Consider the following 18,050-nt stretch of genomic DNA (forward strand, 5'->3'; position numbering starts at 1 on the left):
AGCTGTAAATAAACTGTGTGTGAGGTTCACTGCACCAAGGTCCAACATCCCAGATGACTCTGGACCAGGGATGCAGTTATTCAAGTATTTGCAGTGGCCCAGGCTGATGGGGAATAGTGCTAAACACAAAGTAACTTGTGAATCTGGAATGATCCCACCAGTGTGCTGGAAACCCACTGAAATCTCCCTTGGCCTCGTGCTCTGAGGTGCTCGTGTGTGATCTGCAGCCACGTGGTGTCCAAGGGCCATGCTTCAGCCCAGGCACAGTTACTATTTTCTAGGTGAGACATTTTGCTTCCCTTTGTCCTCCCATGGAGCTTGGCAGGTCTGTCCATCCTTGCTCCCTGAATAGCTGCTCTCATGAATGTGAAATCCCAGCTGGGCAGTCCCTGGCCCCTCCAGGCTGAGGCCACTGAGCTCTCCTGGAGCCCCCAGGTGTGGGCACAGAGCTCTGGGCTTGGAGGTAAAGGGTGTCCTGCCAGCCCAGAGCACGGGCAGGGCAGACACAAGTCTGGCCATGTGAACAGAGCAGTTCTCAGTATTAGACTAAAAATAAGTGCTGGTGTGGTCTTTGCTGGGATAATTTCAGCCTGGTTGCTGGAGGTGGGGCTGTAATTGAGCGGAACCTGCACGCACGCAGGCACGGAGCCTTGAGGTGAGTGTGGAGATCTCACTGCCTCTCTGCAGAGAGCTCTGTGGTGCCTGGCAGCTGCCAGATCCTGCTCACTGCTCATTTTGCACACTGTGTATTTTTTAAAGTAGTCACGCAGCTGCCACTCGAGATGTGGTGTAAAGGCTCTAAAGGCAAAGAGGGGCAGGATGGCGTGTGGGGTGGGAGCTGATGTCCCCTGGGAGCACTGAGGCTGAGTCCAGCCCTCAGAACTGGGCTCTGGACCAGGGGATCTGCTCTTCTGGCTCCATCCTGGGATCCTGGTGTGTTGCTTCACTTCTTGGGCTTCAGCTGCCCTGCCTGCGAAGCTTTCACGCTGGCATTGGCTCTGTGGAAGGATTTTTAGGTTGCTGAACAAATCCCCTCATTGAAGTATCATGTTGCTGCTATTACAATTGATGCTGGGGATTTGGGGAAATGAAATGCTGCACTGCTGTCATGTGCATTTTCAGAGCCCTGTGGTAGAGAGGAGCATAGGAAGGGCTCCCTCATAAAGCTGCAGAGATCATTCCAGAGGAGCAGCCTGAAGCTTGACAATAACACAGGACTTTGCCCCTGCAATAACTGCCTGTCCCATGGAAACAGGCAGCCCCTGGGTGCTCAGAAACCTTTAAACTTGTTTCTTAGTGAAACCCCTGAACAGGGCAGATGGGAGAGGTGGGGAATGCAACCTGTGCTGTTTTGATCAGCAGCATCTGATGCTCCAAGATGAGTGCCTTGCAGTCTGGCATTTGTATCTTGGGATGAGCTCCTAGTGTGCAGCTATTGATCCTAATGATCCCCTCGGGAACTGGAAACATGATTCCAGCAGGATCTATTTCAATAAAATGCGGGGGTAAATATTTGGTCATTTCCAAATGAATAAACACACAGGAACAGAATTTTTATGAGCTCCAGAGTCCCCAGTCTGCTGTCAGGCAAACCCCAGTGTGCACAGGCCCTTCTGATTTTATGTACAGATAACAGAGGGGAGCATCCAGGCTCTGTTTAGGTTTATTGCATGAGGAGGTGTCATATCAGACACACAGAAATCTGCCACAGAGGGAATGGTGAGGATCACCAGCCCCTCCATGTATTAATCAGTGTAAATCATGGATTTAGTGTGGCTCACATGAGGATTACATCCCTACAACCGAGGAATATCTTGGCCAGACACCTTCTCATCCATGTTCTTCTAACAAGCAGTTGGATGAACTCTGTTGAGAGGAACCTCAGCCATTCTGTGTTTTATCAGTAAGTACATGAGGCATATACAGAGCAGGCAATCTGTATACACTCCCCAACCAGCTGAGTTCATCTGTCTAACTGAATGTCTAAATATTGAGAGAATAAAGTGTCTGTACTCTATGAACCCACCAGCCAAAGTTATTTATAAAGAAGAAAAGGAGCGGCGAAACCATCGCTGTCTCCCTGCTCTCCTCGACAGTAGCTGTGGCTCGTGAAAAATTAACTATAATTTATAGTCCAAGCTGCATTAATTAACTCTTTGCAGGGGGAGTGTTTCACCAGGCTTCTGGGAACAGGCTGGTGGGCTGCCTGCAAAGGTGAAATGACGTGCACGGCAGGAATTGTGTAAGAATCCCTGCACAATCATTAATGGCCTTTCTGCGTAGATGGGCTCTGTGAAGGGAAGTCCACCTGGCACAGTCACTGCCCCTGGCTCTCTTCTCTGCTGCTCTGTCATTGATGATAGTCCAGAATAACTGAGGCATGTGGTGGAAAATAGACTCTGTGAATGACTCCAGTGCTCTGAATCTCCCATGTGTTTATGCTGCTCTGTCCTCACTGGCTGGGGCAGCAACAATAAAATGTGGCTGCAGATCATTCACAAACACATCATCAAGAGCCAGCCCTCTCTTCCCTGTCCTCACCTCTTTTCTTCACCTCATTATTCCTTTCTCTTCTTTGTCCTCACCTCCTCCCTCCCTCCTGCTTTGTTCTCAGTCCTGGGCTGAAGACCAGCTGGAGGTCTGACCTGCTGATGGCTGAGCTGCTCCAGCCCTTCTCCCACCCTGCAGGGGCTTTCTGACCAGTTTGCCACTGTGGATCTCAGGGGCACCTTGCTTATTCCCCCTGGTCAGAAGGGAATGTCACCACTTGCTTGCCTCATGCACGCTCGTGGTTTTCTGTTTTAATTTGTTGAAGTACCTGGGGAGGTTCTTGGTTCGTGATTAGTGTCACTACACAGCCCCCTCATCACGTCCCACTGCCTTCATGAGTCCTGTTCCACCCTGCTACCACCCAAAACTGCTCCCTTGCTTATTCAGCTCTCCACTCATCTCAGCAATTTCACAACTTTCTGAGTCATTTGGGATAGATGGAGTTGTGTTGGAGGCTGAATGAAGGATTTACTCTGCCACACCAGCCAATGGGGGGTAAAATCTGCCTGCTGTTGTACAGCAGTTAATGTGAAATAGCTGTGGGAAGTAATTGTGCCTGTGGATCACCAGGCACAGTGTTTAGTACAGAGCTGTAAATAAACTGTGTGTGAGGTTCACTGCACCAAGGTCCAACATCCCAGATGACTCTGCACCAGGCATGCAGTTGTTAAAGTGTTGGTCCAGGCTGATGGGGAATAGAGCTAAACAAAGTAACTTGTGAATCTGGAATGATCCCACCAGTGTGCTGGAAACCCACTGAAATCTCCCTTGGCCTCGTGCTCTGAGGTGCTCGTGTGTGATCTGCAGCCACGTGGTGTCCAAGGGCCATGCTTCAGCCCAGGCACAGTTACTATTTTCTAAGTGAGACATTTGCTTCCCTTTGTCCTCCCATGGAGCTTGGCAGGTCTGTCCATCCTTGCTCCCTGAATAGCTGCTCTCATGAATGTGAAATCCCAGCTGCAGCAGCACCCAGGGTGATCAGGCACCTTGGAAGGCTCTGGAATGTGTGTTACCACACAGCAGTGAGATTTAAGGGTTATGAGAGAGACAGATCTGTATTCAGTGCATCAAACCTCAAAAAAAAACCCATTAGGAATTCCTGTGACTGGAATAAATATCCCATAAATATCGTGTGTGCAGTATGGTCTCACTATTTCCAAAGAGAAAAGCAGAACCAGGGATGACCCAAAAAAGAATAAATAGAGATCATTGCTTCCCAGCTAGGGAGGGAGATGCTGGCTGTGCCTGTGATGCCACAGGTAGCACAGGGGAAACAAGTGGGGATAAAGAGTAGTTTTTTCTAATACAAGAGCCAGGAAAGGGCAGGTTGAAAGAATCAAAATGGAGATGTGGCTTTACACACTGTGTGCATAGCACTGGAGCTCTTGTCACAAATATTGTGGGTGCTACAAGATTAGATTTATTCAAACAGCAACTAAACTTGTTGGTGGAAGTATCCAGCAAAGGCCACTAAATGTGACAACACTGAGGCTGCCTTGGGTTGTCTCTGAGCTGCACGGGCTCAGGAAAATTATCACTGATCTTCTTTATTAAGCTTTGCCACTGCTGGGGCCAAGACTGGGCTTTGGCTTGAGCAGTGTTACAGTCTGGAATGGCCTCATTTCCTGATGCTCTCTTCTCAACAGGGAGCTGCCTCTCTCTGTGGCCTTTGCCACATCTCTGTGCTAACAAATGGACTGGAGTGAGGTGATTCCCTGGCTCAGTTTTAAAACACTTTGTACTTCTTTGTGATAAAAGGCAAGGTACTTGCAGGAAACGGGGTTGAAAGGATAATGACATTAGAAAGATGCTTCTAGTAGAGGTGATCACCCATGTGTTTTCCTGACAGGCACAGCTCTACTGACAGCCCTCCCCTAGAGGTGCCCAAGATGCCCAAGCCTCAGTCATGTCAGGATCTTTTTTACCTGTTTAAAAGGGACAAAACTGTTTCTATGGGATGGAGATCCCATGCAATCTCTGGCTGATGAGCACTGTGATCCTCCTGTATCACATCACACAGCACTGCATCTCCCCATCCACCTTTCTTGGTGGGTTGGGTATCTTCTTATCTGGAGTGTTTCCTATGGGGAGGTTTCTGGGCTCTGTTTTCAATTCTCCTTCTCTGCCCCTCTCTTGCTGTGGGAAGGCTTGCTCCAAAATCATTCCCTGTAGGGTTTATGATGTGAGACTTTGCCAGATGGATCGTTTTGCTTGCTACCAAGTGGTGTGTTTGATGGTTGCAGGGGTGACAGCTCCCTGCAGCCTGTGCTTGTTTTTCATCCATGTGCCTTTCAATTTGCACCAGCTCTTTGGTTGGAGTTTCAGTGCTCCCTGATCCAAAGGTTCACTTGCAGAGACCCACACTTATCAGAGACCCACAGCTCTCCTCTCCTGAGCAGAAATGTGCTACTATCTTGTAAAGGTATAAATTATAAAGTCTTGTCTGTATAATGAGTCTGCATTCCTCAGATAAATTACACAGACTCATAATGGCTTTGGCTTTTAGTTACCATTAATCTTAACTGGAAGGGAGTGCTGAATTTCCTGCAGAAGTGTGGGATTCAGATTTTTGAAAGGGTTTCACTGGAGGCTTGGTCAAACCATCCTCTGCTCCAACACCCCAGTGTGTGCACCCTGCTGTCCACATTTGGCTCCCAGCTGGCTGCTGGCCGTGCCCTCAGGGAGCAGCTGCTGTCCCAGGGCTGTGAGCACTCTGGGTCTCTGCTGGAGTGTTTTCCATGTCTCGTTAGCAGAGCACTTTGGGACAGCTTGCTGTGCCCTGGATAACTGTGAAAAGACAGAGCCAGAGGCAATGGTTATTCAAGGCAAAGCATGGAAATAGCTCTGGCCTGTCAGCCAGTGGGAGGCATGCACTTCCTTATGGGAATGGCAGACAATGGCTGGGACAGCACATGGGACAGAGCAGGGAGCTGGGCCGTGCTCAGGTGGCAGTGTGGGTGCTCCAGGTGGGCACAGCCCAGAGGGAATCTCCTCTGGACACCACAGACCCTGCAGAGAGTCCCAGGCGTGTGCGAGACAGAACAGACTCGAGTGCCAAGCATCACCCACATGTGAGAGGCTTCACAAGGTGCTGGGAGCCCTCCTTGCCTGGGAGAGCCCAGATGTTCCCAGCAGGAGCTGGGAATGCAGCCCTTGGCTCTGGTGTGTGTGCTGCAGCCCCTGCAGAGTGGGATGGGCACAGGGGCTGCCCAAGGAATAGGGAGCAGCCCTGGCTCCCTCTGGCACAGGCCATGGCTTGTCCTGCTGCTCCTCCTGTGGCTCTGCCTGGCTCTGGTCCAAGCTTTCTTCCTCAAGTCCTGTGTCAGTGAGGATGCAGTCTCAGTGATGGTGTCACAGACCTCTCCAGGAGACTCGTTCTTGCTTTGGAAAACAGGATGGAAGAGAATATCTCCTCAGAAGCTTTGGCTACAGCATAAAAGGTGCTGCAAAGCAGGCAGTAGCCACTGCTGGAGGTGTAGCTATGGTAGGGTCTGAGCAAGGTGGGTAGCCCAGGAAAGGGGACTATTTTTAAGGAGGTTAATTATTCAGTTGTAACAAATCCATGCTTTTTAGTGCCCAGCACTTCTTAGACTTATGTGAAGATGGGTCTGCATTCCCCAAAGCTGCTCACCTCCTGTAATCTGTATCAGTGCTCTAACAACTGATTTTTTCCTTCCCGACAGCCTTTGTTTTACCTTTGGAGACTCTGTAAGTTTATCAGAGTCTCTCAAAGACAGGAATTGCAGTGAAATTCTGCAGGTTTTCTTGTCACTTACAGGACAGGTTTTCTGTAGAAACCTTTTGTAAAGGTTTTCTCTAGAAAGAAGTTTAGATTTGGAAAAGCGCCTGGGAAACTGGAGTCATGTTGGCTGCCTGCCTCAGCACGAACTGGGGCTGGCTGGCTTCTCCTGCTGCACTTTGCTGGGGCAGTTGGTGCAGCCCAGTTGTGGCAGGACAGAGAAATGCTCAGGAGAGGGCAGGGATGGAGCCCTGTTCATGGAGCTGTTCTTGCTGGTGCCAGACCTGCTCCTGGCTCTGGAAACTCAACTGGCAGAGGTGTGGAGCGATGCAAAGTCCCCTGCAGCACCTCTGGGTCTGGCTCTAGTGTCCTGAGGTGCTCAGGCCTCAGCAGCACATCACTGGGTCTCTGCAGCCCCTCTCCTTCCTGACCCCTGCTTGCCTGCTGGCTCAGCATTCCCAGCATGAGGGAGGGCCAAGGACAGTGGGAAAGGGGCACTTCCCTACAGCTTGCCAAAAAAATGATCTTGTACCACATGCTGGCTGCTTGGAGGAAGATGAGTCTTCAACTCCTCACTCACTTGGCCCCTTTTGCTGGGAAAGGAAGGGTCAAGTTGCAGCCCCAGGACCTGAAGGTGTGTCTGCAGGCACAGGCTGAGGTTTGTAGCTCTGGGGTTTTTACTTTGGCAAATGAACTCGTAGAAAATCATCTGAGGAAGCAGAATTGCCAAACAAAGGAAATAACAATATCTCCTTTTTGTGTGTGTTTTTGTTTTCCCCTGCAGTAACCACAACTCTCTCCTCCTGGTCTGGGCATGCCAGAAAATGCAACGAAACAGCCAAGTCCTATTGTGTCAATGGAGGGGTGTGCTACTACATCGAGGGCATTAATCAGCTGTCGTGCAAGTAAGTGAGTGGAGTTCTTGTGTCAATATGGAAATTTCTTGGCTGAGGGAGAGGAGACCTTTGTGCAACTGCCAGGCTGGGGGGGAGCTCTGAAATTCTCCTGGCAATTGCAGTTTGAGCTGTGCAGGTTCAGAAAGGGGCACTAGAGGGGCAGGGGTGCAGTGGGGGGACAAGGATTTGTATTTTCCTTTTTTGTGTGCGTGTCACTGTTCACTTTTCCTGGCTTTTCTCCCTCTAAGAATATGTTTGTCCTGGCTGTTTCTTTTCCCTTTCTCCCCTTTCTCCTCTGCAGCTTCAAGGAGATTTGGGTCCCTTTTGCTCTCCCTGAGCTGACACGTCCTGTTCTCCAATCAGGGAGATTTTTGGGGGCACAGCCTCCTCCTTCCCCATGACTGGGGCGTCCCTCACTGAGACCTGCCCCGACCTCTCCTGTGTCTCATGGGCCCAGGGTTAACCCCCAGCTGTTCCCCTCTCTGTGCAGCTTTGTGGCCACTGTGTGGGATGTTTGTTTCCCCCTTCAAACCTGCAAGAAAAACTAGAGATGTGCCCTAAGTTATCCTTAAAATGAGCTTGGAAGGGTTTGAAGTGGGGCTGCACAGCCTGAGGGATGTGGAATGGGATGTGAGACTTTTTCACCCCTGGTTCAGAGCCAGACAGCCCAATGGCATCTCACACCTCACCCCCAAGCCTAGCAGTGCCTGTGGACAAGCTGTGCAGTCTGACTGCCAGTGCTGGAGGTGCAGGTACCCAGAGCTCGCCTGTCCCTGCCCCTGGGCTCCTGCACAGTGAGCAGGACGTGGTGCCCTGGGTGTGCACTCCCTGAGCAGATGGAATCCTCTTCTGAGCTCCCCTGGTGGCTCAGGCATCACTGCCCAGCTCAGAGAAGCCCAGAGCTGACAATTTTCTCCCTTTGGAGCCCAGAGACCTCTCAGTGGAGACACAGCCAAAGGTATTTACACCTGTGGATGTCAGCCCAGCAGCACTGCAGGATGTGATGCTCATCAGGTACCTCAGGCCTTGGAGGCTGCACTGAACACAACCCTCGTGCCCCCTGGAAAGCCTGAAAGGGCTGGATAACACTGAGCACAGCTCCTCCCTCGTCCCAGAACTCCTTTGGTTCTGGGAACCAGAACCAGAAGCAGGGAGCAGCAGAAGAGGCCATGGGGAAATGTATCCTGCTGATCTCCTGTGCTCTGGCTTTCCAGTGCAGCTGGGGTGGAAGGAGCAGCTCCCAGTCCTCCCAGACTCACCCTTAGACACAAAGAGAGCTGGGCAGGACAGAAACCAGAAGCTGTGGCTCCCACATTCCCCATGTGTGCAGGGAGTGGGAGCAGCCCCTGTTCCCCCTGTGCTTTGGTGTAGTTGTCACTGCCATTGGCTCCTTGGTGGCACCGTGGGCTCCTCTGGTCAGTGCTCCCCACAGGAAACAGGGGGGAAGCCCCATGGGATGGTTAAAGTCACAGCACAGGGATGGTTAAAGCCCCATGTGGTGGTTAAAGTCACAGCCACCATTCTGGGGTAGCTGCAGCCCAGGAAGCCCCAGAAATTCCAATCTTTCCATTCTGGGAAGGGCTGAACCCTTGAAGTGTGGAGGAATGTATGAATCAATATCTGCAAGCAATGTGGCCATGGCAGAGGCACAGATTTCAAGGCTATTTCTTTTGGGAAGAACCGAAATGCAGATCAAGTTCAAATGGGATCAATTTCTAATTACAACAAGAGTTACCTGAACCCCTACCATGCATAAGAATCACTTTTTCCTAATGAAGAATACTGTGGTACTTGTCAAATGTCTTCAGCAGCTCGACTGTTTTAACCAAAGCAATTCCAGCCTACCTTCCAAGCAGGCTGCTCTGACAGATGATGAACAGAGGGAACACTCAGTGATGGATCCCATTAAGATTTTATGTGCCACACCAAACAGACCTAATTATTTCATATCATTTGAAAGCCTGAATTCCTCACTTTGCAGATGGTAAAATGATATCCTTTCCTGATGAGTTCCAAGGTACCAATTGCTAAAACCAGATGGGAACTGAGCAGGCATGTGTGGAAGGGCAGGAAGGGGTTACCCAGGAGGAGGGGCTGGGAGGTCTGCACTGTCACTGCTCATCTGCCAGGAAAGGTGGAAAACAAGAAAAAACAGAAAAACAAGGCTCCATGTTCACAGAAACCCAGGGACCCAATGCCTTCCACACAGCACAGTCACTTCTGATCTTACTCTTGGGGAGATCCCTGGATGCTCATTCTCCTTGGGTGTTTTTATCATTAAATCTCTGACTGAAGATAAGAAAACCTGGCTTTTGAAGTGGTGTAATTTTAGAGTTTCTGGATTCTAGAGGATAATTGCTATTGAGGAATGCAGAAGCATTTGAACTGAAAAATGTTTCCCATAAAATGGCTCTCCAAATGATTTTGGAGTGATTTTTGGGGAAGATGCTGATGAATAAACAGACTTCACCTTTTTCCTGCAAACAAAGAGCTGAGACATTCCATGGCTCCCTTGTTGCACCAAGGCAGGAGATCTGCTGCTGTGGTTTGTGAAAGATGCAGGAGGAGGGAGAGGAGGCAAAGACACAGGTTTCCAAGTCCATTTCTGATCTCTGCAACAGCAGCCTTGGCCCTCCAGCCTGACTGTGCCTCGGAGCCAGGAGCATGGAAGAGATCAGCAGGTTCTGCTCACAACGTCTTCAAATGCTTTGGAGACCAGCAAAAGCCACATGAACAGCTCCAGCCAGGAGCAGAGCACGTGTCCAGAGCCTTGGGGGCATCATCTGGCCCCTGTGCCACCTTCCAGCCCTCCCTCACTGAATGCTCAGGGGGTTCTATCCCCCACCCCAGCACCCAGGTGATGTTCCCAGCCTTTCCAATGCCAGCTACCAGAGTTTTGGAGTGTTCTTGTTCACTGCCTGCCACCATCCTGCCATCAGCTTCTTGGAGTGGGTTCCATTCTCTCAGGTGCCCAGAAGCACAGGAAATCCTTCCTGAAGATCTTCCCCCTGGCAGTCTGGACCAAAACCAGCAGATGAGTTCTCCAATAATTTCTTCTCCTGATGTGGTTCATGCTCGATTTGCAACAAATATTGCCTAAATTGGCAGCTGGCTTTTTATTATTATTTTATAACAGGCTTCCCAGAAACGTGTTCCTCCTGGTCTTTTAAATCCTCAGGAACAAAGTATTTGCTTGTAATCCCACTTCCTCCCTCCCTTTTTAATATGCTTCAGACAGACCTTGGATAAAGCATTTTCTTCACTGAGGAAGAGCCCAGAATGGACTTGGATTGTTCCAGAAATTGTGTCTTTCTGGATTGTGTTCTTCCATAATTTTATCCTTAATTTGAAGTAAATTCTGCACATTCTGGTATCAAAGGAAATCTGAACATAAAGTGATCTGTGCTGCTATCCTGACTCTGCAAACAGACCACCTGGAAGTCAAATGGGAGAAGTGGGACCTGCCTCAAATATTCTGCAAATTTTCTGCATAAACCTGGGAAATGACAGAGCCACACACAGACAGAACTCACTCAGCATCCCTTGTAAGTTAAAAAGCTCCAGGATCTTGGACAGGAAGAATTTCTCAAGGCTTCTCCAGATCCTTTTGCTCAGAGAGGCCTGAGGAGCTGACTCCAGGGCAGGGACAGGTCTGAGCAGAGCACACAGGGATGCACACAAGGCCTTGAGCTGGGCTGGGGCACACAGCAGTGGAGCCTGGCTTGGTGTGCCCAGTCACACAGAGTGCTGGGATGAGTGGCAGCCTCTGCTCTTGGATCTGCCTCCATCCTGGGGAGTGTTGGCACAACTCAGAGCACTTGGAGGCTTCTCTAGCCTTTTATTGCTGGCTGCCCCACAGGGCTGGGCTATCCAAAGAGCAGAAATTATCTTTTCCCCAGTTAGGTCTTGGCACACATGAGGTACAGTTGGGGTCTTCCCAGCCAAACAAAGCAATCAAGTCAGGTCTCATCACTGCAGAGCCTTCTCTGCCCACTGAAATGCTCTTCACATCTCTTCTGTGTGGTCAGTGGGATCAAAGTGATCAGCTCTGGGCCAGGATCTTGTGTGGGATCAGAAGACTTAAAGAGTATTATGAAACAGCATCATGTTGGACCAGTTGTGCTCACAAGAATCAGGCTGGATGATTTGCAAATGTGACAGATAAACAGCCTGGGTTTGGGGTGACAGCTCTGCCTTACATGGGGGAGGCAGGCCAGAGGCCTGGACCACCTCAGGCAAAAACTGAAAGTCAAGGAGAGAATAAAAAACAAAACAAAGCAAAAGGAGACAAGATCAGATCGTTTTAAAATTAATTGATGAATCCAAGTGACCAATTTTCAAAATCACATCTCCAAGCATATTGTTTCCTGCAGATTTTCCCAGGAAAGAGAAAGATCATTCTGAAGTCTTGGCCAGGCTGCCAGCTCCCCTGTGCTTTCCCAGAGCACCATCCAAAGGTGTGACTGTCACAGGGATGCTGCATGGCCGTGGTGCCCCTGGCAGCACTGTTTGCTCAGCTGCCCTGTGGCATCTGGAGCTGTTCCACCCTCCCAGTGGCATTTGGTCATTGCACAGCCACAGGGACGTCACTGTGCCAGGGGTGTGTGAACAGTGGGGAGGTGTTGCAATGTCCCTGGAAATGGAGAACCCAGGGTGAAAATCTCCACATCCTGTTCCAAATCCCCCGAACCAGCCAGGACTCGTTCCTTGGGTTTTGCATGCTGTTTATCTTGGGTGATGAGATCAGGTACCTCCTCGGGTTCAAGTGGCCCCTCTGTGCCTCCAGCTCAGTGCACTGTGGCTGCATCAGCCCCCGAGGCCCCTCAGAGTGTGGGAGCTGATCCTGCAGCAGCAAAGGCTCGCTGAGGGCAGCAGATCCTGCCCACACTGAGCCAGCAGTGGGTGTCCCTGAGCTTTGGACTCCACTCCGCAGCAAACATGCCTTGATTAGCTGCTCTGGAGAAGGCCTTTGTGTTTATTCTGGTTGCTTTCTCTTCTTCCCATCAGTGATTTGGTGGAGTCCAGCCTTTTGTGGCTCTCCAGAGCCTGATCATCTGGGACTGGTCAGGGGACAATGACAGAACTGTCTTCTTTTTCAGCCCTTCCCACAAAAAAGCAACGTGCTTGAAACATATTTTTTTTTCCCATTTGCTTACTTCAGTGCATTGTGTCCTTCTGCTACAGCTTGTCTTTATTGTGTCATTTTGAAGCACCTGCTCATTCACATTTTTCTGTAGCATAGGTTGCTTTATGACAGCTACTGAATTTGGCATATTTTAATTAAGATCTGGGGGTGCAAAGGAAATGTGCCTACCCTTGCAAGATTTAGAGCAACAGCTGGACAGAAAAAGTTTTTCTTCCAGCAGGAAGACAAAAGTACCAAATAATAATTAACAATAATTAGTGCCCTGCCCTGATATGGGGCAAAATGTAGAAGTTCCTCAATTTTCAGCAATAAGTGCCCAGCAAACATCATAAAAATGAGTCATCCAAACTATTTTGGTTTATGCTTTTTGAGATGCTTTATTTGACTGATCATCTTTCTGCATTTTTGTTACCATGTAAATATCTCACTGCAATTCATCCTGAACCCAAGAGCAGAATTTTGCAGATGTTTTCAAAATGGGGGTATTAAAAAAAGAAAAGGTCTTAAGGTCAAAACTAAAGGAATGGGATATTTTCCAGCAATAACAGAAAACAGAATCTGCACAGAAAAATCCCTGTCCTGTTTTATCAATGGCATTTGCAAGCAATTTTCAATGGCATTTGCAGCAATTTTCAGGGGCAGTTTTGGGAGTCTCCACTCAGGCTAGAGAGGGGACAAGGTGCTGTCTGCAAGGGGTTGGTGCTGCCTTGTCCTTCCCCAGGACAATTCCTACAGCCACAGCCTTGTCCACTTCCCTTGGGAGAGACCCACTGTGCCTCTGTGAGTGCATCATCAACTCCAAAAGTGATATTGGAGGGAAGTCCACCAGCTGTGAAGTCCCTGCAGGAGTTTTCCAAATAAAGAGAGACTTGGTTTTCTGGGCCAGGCAGCCAGAACCTCTCGAGTCAAACGTGCAGGAAGAAGGATGCCATGATCAATCCCAGCTCACAGCTCTCAGCTGCAGGGAGCCTTAACTTTCAGGTGTATCCCTCACTGCAGAAGAGCTGCCCTCACCACAAGAACCAGATTTTAGTGCAGAAGGGATGATCTCTACTTCTCTTCCTGTCCAGACTGGGAGAACCATGTGCCAAGCATGCTGGAAATTTCTCTCCTTGAAGTCACATCTGGGGCCACAGTCATAAATAATAAATCATCTTCAGCAGCCTAGAAGTTAGAGACAGGTTTTAAAAAAAGGAACCAAAAGCACTGCATGCTCTCAAAGGTCTTCTGGTCACTGCTTCTGCCTGCAGCCTTGCTTATGAGGAGCCAGAACCCAGGTGTGCAGGAGTGGCACACTGTCTTGACAGCTTGTACACACGCTTGAGAGGTGACAGAAGGTGCTCGTGTTCAGGGAGCCATTTTTCCTGTCACTTCTCCCAGTGCTGAATCACTGGGTAACTCCAGATGAAAATCCTAGCTGTCCTAGACACAGGGAAGGCAGTTGTCTCCTGCCTTCTGTCTTGAGAGCTCCTCTCCCCACCCACGCCTGGCTGACTGCAGAGATCTGAAGATGGGCTGTATGGTGGCTGTCATGGCATCAAAGCCTCTTTGACACCTTTTTGTTTTGCTTTTTCACTTCTTACCAATTCCTTTCTCTGGGCTTTTATTTCCTTCCACCAGTTTTCCCATAATTTTCAGTCTTTCATGCAGCCTCGGTCACACTGGAGTTCCAGCCTTGGCTGACCTCTTGCAGGTGTGCAGCTGAGGTAATTTTAGCTCCTTTCTGACAAAACACCCCTTTTTGGGGTGGGTGGGACAATTGCTTCGTTCAAGAGCACCTTGAGGCCCTTTGGTGTGCTCACAGCATCCAGGAAATGTCAGATCCCAGAGAGATGGGAAGCACCTTGCAAGCTCAACTGGATTCCCTTGAAGACTCTGTGAATAAGTTCCTGACTCTGTCAGAGGTGATGAAAAAACTTCAAAAAAAAAGGATTGGGAAGACACCTTCTCTTTTGGATTCCTTGCTCAAAGCCATCTCTGAAGGGTTTCTCCAGTCCTGGGGCTGTTTTTGTGAGGCTGTGCCACCCAGTGCCTCAGGTTTGTGCTTTTTGATTGACAGTGGGGCATTTCCTTCACTTCCCAGCACCAGCTTCCTCTGCTTCGTTGCAGGGAAGGCCAACAGGCCCCATGTCTGATGGTGACCCCCTGGGCTGAGCTTTCCTTGGTATGGCTGGTTCATCTCCCTTTCCTGTGCCCCGAGATGAACGTCCAAGAATGAGAAAAAAGTGCCAATTTTTCAAAGATATTTGCCTGACTAGGGAGTTCAATTTTCAGTTTCAGAAGTGACTTGGATACTGAGGAACTGAAGGGTGTGACTGGAGAGCTCAGTGCAGCCTCGTGCAGAGCCATGCCCTAAAGTTCTCCATGAGCAGTTTGGGGGGCACAAATGGCCCAGCACACTCCCAGTTAGAGGTGTGAGCACAGGTCCCAAAAACCCAGATGCTGACCCACATTTGGCCATGGCAGTGAGGGTACAGCAGGTTTTTTGCACAGCTCAGGCCTACTCAAACTGCAGCGAAATCCAGCGAGAAATCAAGTGCCAAAGCCAGGTCAGTGGATGTCCATGATGGAGTACAACTACTAAAGATCAAGGGTTTCTGCATGGAGCCTGGACCTGGACCTGGACTGACCTGGACCTGGACCTGGACCTGGACCTGGACCTGGACCTGGACATAGACCTAGACCATCCCCCACCCAATGCACAGGTTGGGAGCAGTTGCCTGACACTGCTGTGGCTGCTGCAACCTCCTGCTGCCCTTTGAAGAGGCCTGGCCAGGAGCTGAGCCACTGACGTCAGATTTGGCATCTGATTCATCTGTTTTCTATGAGGTGTCTTTCAGTCCCTTCCTTGCTGACCACTTGCAGACCACTGTGGGACAGTGAGATTTTGAGAATAAGGAAGGTCTGACATGTGTCACGTGCAGAGCCTGCAGCTCCACTCACAAAAAATTGAAAAGCAGATGTTGAAATGCTATAAAGATAAAGCCCTCTTAGGCTCAGAGGAAAGAGAGGTGTGCTGAGAAGGGAGGGAGTTGTGGGACAGGGAGGTGAGAGCTGAGACTTCAAGAAAATTGCACAGGATCCCAGATTCCAAGGAATATCCAGAAGATGTGAAGTGAGGGAGGGAGACAAGTGCCTGGGGGAGAGGTGTTTGACCACCCCAGGCTGGGCTCCCATCACTTCCCAGGCTCACCTGCAGCTGCAGAGGATGACAGTGCAGTGCTGCTCACCCTGGGTGGTTCTGCAGCTCCTGCTGCACCCTGCCCATGGCCCTGTGCTCCCCAATCCTGGCTCAGCTCTGGGGAGCTGCTCATGGGCTGGTGCCAGTGCCTGGTGGCCCTTCCCTGCCAGCTGAGCATCCCATGGCTGTGTAGCTGGTGCCCATGGGCTGGCACACCTCAGGTGACCCAGGCCAGGACAGAGCCTGAGAGAGCCTCTCACAGCATGTGAGACCCCTTCAGCTCAGCTCAGCTTTCTTCTCTGTCCCTTCCTCTCTGTTAACACAGAGACTCTGCACGTGCTTTCTCTCTAACCTCCCCGAGAACACCCCTGGTACTTCTGGGGTCACCATGGGGAGATGCTTTCCACGCCCAACGCTCGCTGTCGCCTCAGCAGCTGCTCTCTGCTTTTGGTGCCTCTTGCCAGCCTGCAGAGCAGCTCCACAGAGTCTCTGAGAGTAGCATCCAGCCCATCTCAGTCTTCCTGCCAGCTGGTAGCAGGTGAGAAGGAAGGAGGCAGGCAGAGCAGGGCAGAGCAGGAGGGGCTTGGCTGCCTGCTTGAAGACCCAGGCCTAAACCAGAGCTGGAGCACTGATGTCACAGGTGCCTGGTGAAAGCAAAGAGTAAATACGCATGTAAAGCCTTTATTTTTTCCATTCATCACGATGCACTTTTTATTTCTGACCTTAGCCTCAAGAACTGTGCCAGACATGTTCTGTGATTTCTCCCCTTTTCCCCTCCAGATGTCCAAATGGATTCTTCGGACAGAGATGTTTGGAGAAACTGCCTTTGCGATTGTACATGCCAGATCCTAAGCAAAGTATGTTTGAAGACAAAAAATGCACCACACTACTTAAACCCTCCCGGGCACAGCGGTGGATGTAGCGTGCTCTAGTCAGGGATGGCTCTTGGTGTCAGCTTTGGGTAGGGCTTAGGGCTGCAGGTAAGGGTGAAGGCTGAAAGCAGACAGAGAGGAGCCGTGGAAGGGATCAGAAGGGGCCTCACTTCAGCCTGTTTGGGTGTCATTTTGCTATCTTGTTTCTCTCTTTCTGGTTTTCTCTCTTCCGGTAGGTGTCCGATCGAATTCACAGGAGACCGGTGTCAGCATTTCGCAATGGTCAGCTTCTCCAGTATGTCTCTTTCTACTTCTCTCTCTCCTTGTCGTTGTAGCTCTGTGTCATGTCCTTAAAGCAGGTTCTTCTGTTCTCCAAGAGCCCTCTTCCTGTCTTGTGCACTCCCAGCTCTGCTTGGTCCTAAAGGAGCTGTGACCGTGTCCAAGAGGAGAACTGGGGCTCGTTACCTCCCTGTTTGTTACAATGGGCTCTGCTTTCATTTCTGATTGAGCTGAGTGCTGCTTGCTCTTTCCAGGCAAAGTGCAGAGTTCATGTGGTGGGTGTGCTGTGTGAGATGAGCCTGTGCTGTGTGTGGAGCTGGGCCTGCCAGCACTGCTGTCCCGACATGGGCTGTGCTGTGCAAGGCAGGATTTGGGCATTTTCCCTGTGCCATGCAAGGCAGGATTTGGGCATTTTCCCTGTGCTGTGCAGGGCAGGATTTGGTTATTTCCCCTGTGCCATGCAAGGCAGGATTTGGGTATTTCCCCTGTGCCATGCAAGGCAGGATTTGGGCATTTTCCCTGTGCTGTTCAGGGCAGGATTTGGGCATTTTCCCTGTGCCATGCAAGGCAGGATTTGGGCATTTCTCCTGTGCCATACACGGCAGGATTTGGGCATTTTCCCTGTGCTGTGCAGGGCAGGATTTGGGCATTTTCCCTGTGCTGTTCAGTGCAGGATTTGACCATTTTCCCACCACTCCTGCGAGGGGGGTGAGAGTCTCCTTGAACCAAAGGAAGAAATCACAGCCAGGGTGTGACTGTCATGAAATCACTTTACAGTCTGTGGCACAGAGGTCACACTGGTGGCTCCCTCTGCCTCTGGGCTTCCCAGCCCCACTGCCATGCAGGATACAGGATAAACCTGCCAAGTGGGCATCAGACTGTGTCCCTCCTGGACACAGAGGTGTTCTGTCTCTCCTAGGTGGTTGGACAGCCTTGCATATGGGATTGAGCCTAAGTACAGTGACTGTGGGTGTGAATACCATAAAGCCTTTGCACTCAGGGCTCCCCAGTTTAGTTTCCAGTTCCTACAGGTCTCACTTATAGACATAACCAGCTCATGGTGGTCAAGGTGGATGATTTTTCTGGGTCCCTCTTCAGTCAGTGTCACATCATCAGTGAGATCCTGGTCTGGGTAGGGATTGCCCTGGAAGGAGATGCAATTACAGTGCAGAAAAGCTGTGACCCTCCCTGTGACCCTCTGTGAGTGTCCCTGAACCCCATCCTGCCCCCATGCTGGCTGACTGGACACGCCACAAATGGTGGGGTTAAAGAGAGGCTTTTTTAAAAGAGCCAAAAAGAGGCTTTAATTAGTGGTAACCAGAGGAGAAATGCCTCTTCAGGATGGCTCCTTGATTGCCAGAATGCCTCTCCCACTGCTCCAAGTCTA

General features: G+C 50.2%; 1 protein-coding gene across 1 annotated transcript in view; it reads left to right on the plus strand.

The window, feature by feature from the left end:
• Positions 1–18,050, plus strand: part of NRG2 (neuregulin 2) — a 158,870-nt gene that overhangs the window by 121,547 nt on the left and 19,273 nt on the right. Inside the window, exons 5-6 of the mRNA XM_030957411.1 lie at positions 7,074–7,194; positions 16,621–16,679. Coding sequence (XP_030813271.1) covers positions 7,074–7,194; positions 16,621–16,679 — 180 coding nt within the window. The remainder of the gene's footprint in view (positions 1–7,073; positions 7,195–16,620; positions 16,680–18,050) is intronic.

This window comes from Camarhynchus parvulus, chromosome 13 (assembly GCF_901933205.1).
Source record: "Camarhynchus parvulus chromosome 13, STF_HiC, whole genome shotgun sequence".
In the NCBI taxonomy this organism is placed as follows: domain Eukaryota; kingdom Metazoa; phylum Chordata; class Aves; order Passeriformes; family Thraupidae; genus Camarhynchus; species Camarhynchus parvulus.